This window comes from Sinocyclocheilus anshuiensis, unplaced genomic scaffold (assembly GCF_001515605.1).
Source record: "Sinocyclocheilus anshuiensis isolate Anshui unplaced genomic scaffold, SAMN03320099.WGS_v1.1 scaffold286, whole genome shotgun sequence".
Classification (NCBI taxonomy): domain Eukaryota; kingdom Metazoa; phylum Chordata; class Actinopteri; order Cypriniformes; family Cyprinidae; genus Sinocyclocheilus; species Sinocyclocheilus anshuiensis.
In genome coordinates this window covers 227,740-233,968 of record NW_015544135.1, presented here as the reverse complement: position 1 = coordinate 233,968, position 6,229 = coordinate 227,740, and the positions used below count along the sequence as shown (strand labels likewise).

Below are 6,229 nucleotides of genomic sequence, written 5' to 3'. Positions count from 1 at the left end.
TAATAAATAAACACAGTACACATACATATATTATGTAAACAAAAACATTTATTTTGGATGCGATTAATCACGATTAATCATTTGACAGCACTAATTTTAATATATTTTAAAATGTATTCTAGTAATGCCAAGGAAATATATTTACTAGATACATTTATTAATTCCAAGGCTGAAATTATTTGATTAAATAATAAAGTAAAAAGAGTAATATTTAAAAAATCATATTACAAATTAAAATAACTTTTTAAAATTGTAATATATTGAAGATTTTTAATTAATATTTTAATTCTATGATGAAAAAGCGAATTTTCAGCAGCCATTACTCTAGTCTTCAGTGTCACATGATCAGAAATCATTCAAAAATGCTGATTTGGTGCTCAAGAAACATTTCCTGTTATTATCAATGTTGAAAACATTATTATTTATTTATTTACTTTTTAAATAGAAAGTTGAAAATATCATCTTTATCATCAATATCATCAACATCTTTTGTTCTTATGTCATTATTAATGCCCAGTGTAAATGGTGTTTAGATTGTTACTACAGGGCTTGGCCACCAACACTCATCTATCTGAGCTGGAGCTTGACATCAGCTGCTGTGAGGTACAGACTCACACACCCACATTTACACATCAAAGAATTATATCAATCTTTTCTTAAAATTGTGTGTGTGATTTTGTGGTACTTTGTGTTACTGTAGCTGAGGTCGGCTGGAGCTCAGGTGATTCAGGAACACATCTTTGAGGCCAAGGCCATCTGCAGTCTGGACCTGTCTGACAACGGTACCGTCTCTGATTTTATTCTCTCTTCCATGCGGCCGGCACTTTATTAACCTCCCTTCATACCTTCCTCTTTATTTCTGTCAGATTTATTATATTGCTCTCAATGACTATCTCTTTCACAACAGCACTAGAGGGGTTACAGGGTCTCTCCTCACATCAGGTTATAAATCATATCTGACTGATACATGGGGAGATGGAGGCATAAATTAATCTGCCTCGCTGTGTGTGTGCATTTGTCCTCCTCTTTTCACAAGATTAGTAAGACGAGGCAGGGGGCTGTTGTGTACATCTGTATAAATGACCTGGTGATATTTACCACATTTTTGGCATAGATTTTTAGGGAAAATCTGTTGAATGGATTTAAACTGTTATAATAACATATTCTAAGTAACCAGGCATGATGCGATAAAGCGATAAACTATAAAAGCATAAAATCAGAAAATAGAATCAGAGTTTAGTCTTAATCAGCCATCTTTTGGTTTCTGTTTGTGTTGCTGGGTAGCCACGCCCACTGTGAAATCTCATTGGTCCAAAATCCCACTCTTCCTACCACAATAAATATCAGATATGTACTATCAAATATGTTTTTTTCCCCTGACAATTCCTAACCGCTCAAATATTGTGCATTTTAATTAAGAATTAATGTAAATGTGTTTTACAAAGTACAAGCTTTACATTTCTGCTTTTAAGCCCTCCTTTTGCCACATTTTAAGTGTTTTTATTACTGTACATGGTTTTACTTTTCTTTTCTTTTTTTTCCAAAACTGGGACACAAGTGAATTTCATTGTCTGTGGTAATCAACTGTTTATTTTGTGATTAACCTAGAATCTTCCTTAGTTGTTGAACTAGATATCTGCTTAATAGAAAATGAAACCATTTGAGTGGTTCTTGAAGCAACAAGTGTTGCTTTTTAAGATAGAAGCAATGTTTGTGAAAATGTTGAACCCTGGGAGAAGATGGAATCAGGCCATGCTATTTTTATAACCCAGGAGGAGACAAAGCAAATATAGGCGTTGTTGTATCTGCTACATGAGGAGAAAAGGCTCAACACATCAGTCAAAATAACACATGACCCACTGGACCCACACTGTGCCACTGCAGGGCTATCACACCTGTCTGAACACATATACAAACACTGAGACCAGTGTCAGTGTGAAATAAATGAGACAAATATTTAAATTTTAAAAGATGAAAACATACACGACTGGACAGGTACAATATCCCCCAAATCATTTGACACCTGTCAAATTTAACGGATTTATGGATTTTTTTCAATGGAATGGTATGCATGAAATGATCGTAATTCCTGCAAGATATCACTGAAATAAATAGCCACTTTTTTTCAAAATGTCATGTCATGTTAAAAGAAGTACAACTATTTAAAACATGTCTCAATACCATTTGCCATTCTGCTGCGCGGTGTCTCCACAGCAAGCGGTTTATAACATTTAATCCCTAAAATTTACAAGTATCTATTTTCATTCTACAAGCACTTACTTTTTAGCTACTAGTATCTATTCCATTAGGTACTAGTACTTATTCATTAGGTACTAATACTTATTCTTTAGGTACTACCTTTTTTAAAGGTACTAGTGCTTATTCATTAGATACTAGTTCTTATTTATTACATACTAGTACATATTCATTAGATGCCAGTAAGTATTGAATAGACACCAGTGCTTATTCATTAGATAGTAGTACTTATTAGATACAATTACTTATTGACTGCACTAGTGCCTAGAATGCGTTCTGTGTCGACCCTTTGCAGGATGTTTACGATTTCTCAACAGTTAACACTTACAGGTGCATCTCAATAAATTAGAATGTCGTGGAAAAGTTCATTTATTTCAGTAATTCAACTCAAATTGTGAAACTCGTGTATTAAATAAATCCAATGCACACAGATGTGCATTGAATTTATTTAATACACGAGTTTCACAATTTGAGTTGAATTACTGAAATAAATTAACTTTTCCACGACATTCTAATTTATTGAGATGCACCTGTACTCAGCCTTAAAAGAATAAATAAAGACACAAGAAGCATTAGGGCCAAAATGAGCTTGCTTTGCCTCTGCTTGGCATGTAGAAAGGGGAGGCTTGTCTAATATGGTGGCTGTGTGATAGAAGTTGTATGGCTCGCTTACTGTAAAATTAAATTATATATATATATAGACAAATCACTATTAGTAATTTGTGGTTTCTCTCTGACAGGTTTTGAGAACAATATGGTTACTTTAATTCTCTCCATTGGTCGCAGTCATTCAATTCGGCACCTTTCAATTGGACGCAATTTTGCCATGAAGTCTAGGTAAGTGCCATGAAGTCTAGGTGTGAATTACTCATATTTTTTAAATGGTATGTGTGCTTATTTGGAGGTTAGATGTATGAGTGTTCAGAAAACCTGTTTGAAAACTATTACCATTTTGGAGGCACTAAAATTACACTTAAATCACTAAAAGACATTTTTGATGCACCTTTCAGTCTATCCAGCCCATCCTCTCTCTCTCTCTCTCTCTCTCTCTACGTCATATCTACCCTGTTCCCACTTTTTCTTTCATGCATATGATGCATATTTTAAATGCCACCTCTTTCTCTCAGAGCTCTTACAGATGTGTTACACCGCCTTGTACAGCTAATTCAAGAGGAGGAGTGTGTAAGTACATCATTTGTAATAATCAAAAACACTACACACACACACACTTCTCATAACGCCATTAGAATCATACTTTAGTCATATTCATAACCAGGCTCTCTCAAATGATATGAGAATTGCTGCAAAATAGGATCACTTCCCCCATCCACCACAGATACATACACCAGAAAGTCCACCTACGGACCACTGCTCTCATATAACATTGAGAGTAGGAAGAGCTGCTGTCTTTGGCTCAGTTAACATTAAAGATTGGTATGTGTGCCTCTGTGTGTGTTTGCATCTGTAATACTAGAACCAATAAAGAGAGAAGGTCCACAGAGACGCCTCATTTCTCCAGCAAGCCTTGGGTTTTAATTACCCAGAATCCCTCTCTATCGAGGCACGCCCGGGCTCAGTAATTACACAAGCAGCTCTGACTCACATATAGGACCCATTAAAACAGACTCTCAACTTTATGTAACTTTATCCACATTAATAGGAGCATTTATGGTCTCCAAAGGATCAGTGCTGGCCTTTCACGACCCAAACTTCTCAGTAGATACTGTTTCTAAAGCTAATGAGACTCAGACCTTGATAGAAATCTTAATGAGACTTATAGCCAAAGGTTAATGACTCCATGAAAATGACTCTAAATGTAAGATCAATGGAACTTGATGAAGCAAATATATATAACGACCATTGTCTCATATGTGCATTTGGCATGGAAAGTGACCTCTTTTTTTGTACACTTTTTAGCCACTGGAGTCTCTATCTGTATGTGATTCAAAGTTGAAAACTGGTACCACCATCCTCATCAATAGCCTGGGCAGCAACGCCAGCCTGTCCAAGATTGATATCAGTGGAAACTGTATAGGTGACACTGGAGCGAAGATGCTAGCAAAGGCCCTCATGATCAACACCAAGCTAAAGTAATTTTCCCCACGTGGTGACTTATAACATTTATGTCAAGTTGAACATGTTCCTTGATCATTGTTCCTGTTAAGCAGTCAGCATTTATACTTGAGTAGATGTTAAAAATGGGGTTAAAATGATGTTTGTCAGGAATCCTTTTTCCAGGGTCAACAAAACATGCACTATTTGGCAAAATTGCAGTCACTGTCATTTCTTATGAAGGCTGTGCTTTGTTTTCTGACAGAACACTGGTTTGGGACCGAAACAGTGTGACTGCTGGAGGATTTATGGATGTGGCCAATGCCATGGAAAAGTGAGAGCACCCCACAGACAAACAGACTCGTTTCAATGACTTACATTAAAAAAAAAAAAAATTGTTTTCTATATGTGTTTTCAAACAGAAACGTGACACTACAGAACATGTCCATTCCAATGAGTGATGTTCTTCAAGCGTACCGAAACACCCCAGAGAAGATGGACGAGGCTTTACAGAAAGTTAGTTCTTGTTTCCAGGACTGTAGAAAGCCATAAGAACAGACAATGATATCAAACGGACTCTTTTTGTGTGTGTATATGCAGATCCAGACTTTTTTACACAGGAACAATCAGAGACAGTGTAGAACAGGTGAGGATATGTGCCATCTGCAGCATGGACTGAAGACCACTCGCTCTGAACAGGTTTGTGTGGATATATAATTTTTCCTATATAATTATTATTTTTTATGATATAGTAGACTGTAATACTACATACTAAGGGTTCAGATCATTATGAACAAGTCTCTGTTTCTCTCAGTTATTGCAGGACCTCTGTAAGAAACTACAGGAAAGTGTGCATCCTTTAACCTGCTACAATATACAAGAGGTGCAGTCGGACATCTTGCTTGCAGAGGAAGCGCTTCAACATGCAAAGACGGCCATTAGTGTATGAGATTACACATCTACATGGTTTGCAATATTACAGATTTAAAACATGATTTTTTTACACTACGTTTTAAAAGTTTGGGATTGGTATGATTTTTTAATATTTTGGAAGTCTCTTAGGGCTGCATTTATTTGATCAGAAAAATAAAATAGTAATATTAGTGAATATTACTTGAATTAAAAAAATAGATATATTTTAATATATTTTAAAATGTGATTTATTCCTCAGATGGCAAAGCTGAATTTTCAGCAGCCATTACTCCAGTCTTAAGTGTCAAATTATCCTTCAGAAATCATTTTAATAGGCTGATTTGGTGCTCAAGAAACATTTCTTATTATTATTAATGATGAAAACAGTTGAAAAACAGATTCTTTAATGAATAAAGAATTCAAAAGAAGTTAATTCAATTCTATTAAATTCAAGTTTATTTGTATAGCGCTTTTCACGATACAAATCGTTGCAAAGCAACTTTACAGCAAATTAAGTTTCTACAATATTTATAATATTGCAATAGCTTATCAGTGGTGACTGTCAGTTAATAAACATATGGCAGAAATGTACGGAAAAATCAATTAAAGACGTAATCAAACAGAGAATAGGAACACTATTAACGGGATGTCAATCCCGTGGCAAAAACAGAGAAACAAATAGAGACATAATTAGCGTAGCTGCTGTTTCAACCAAGCAAAATTTATTTGTTTAACCCAAACTAAAGAATAATAATGCGCATTTGATGAGATATAACTGCAGTACTAGATTATGAGATGCATTATTTGAATGCTTGGCCAAAGAGATGTGTCTTTAATCTAGATTTAAACGGAGAGAGTGTGTCTGAACCCCGAACGTTATCAGGAAGGCTATTCCAGAGTTTGGGAGCCAAATGCGAAAAAGCTCTACCTCCTTTAGTGGACTTTGCTATCCTAGGTACTACCAAAAGTCCAGAGTTTTGCGACCTTAGGGAGCGTGATGGATTGTAGC

General features: G+C 35.5%; 1 protein-coding gene across 1 annotated transcript in view; it reads left to right on the top strand.

The window, feature by feature from the left end:
- The window catches only part of carmil2 (capping protein regulator and myosin 1 linker 2), a 51,656-nt gene that overhangs the window by 11,637 nt on the left and 33,790 nt on the right, over positions 1-6,229 (top strand). Inside the window, 9 exon segments of the mRNA XM_016494650.1 lie at positions 534-603; positions 701-782; positions 2,997-3,093; positions 3,384-3,438; positions 4,174-4,346; positions 4,574-4,642; positions 4,731-4,824; positions 4,909-5,007; positions 5,123-5,251. Coding sequence (XP_016350136.1) covers positions 534-603; positions 701-782; positions 2,997-3,093; positions 3,384-3,438; positions 4,174-4,346; positions 4,574-4,642; positions 4,731-4,824; positions 4,909-5,007; positions 5,123-5,251 — 868 coding nt within the window.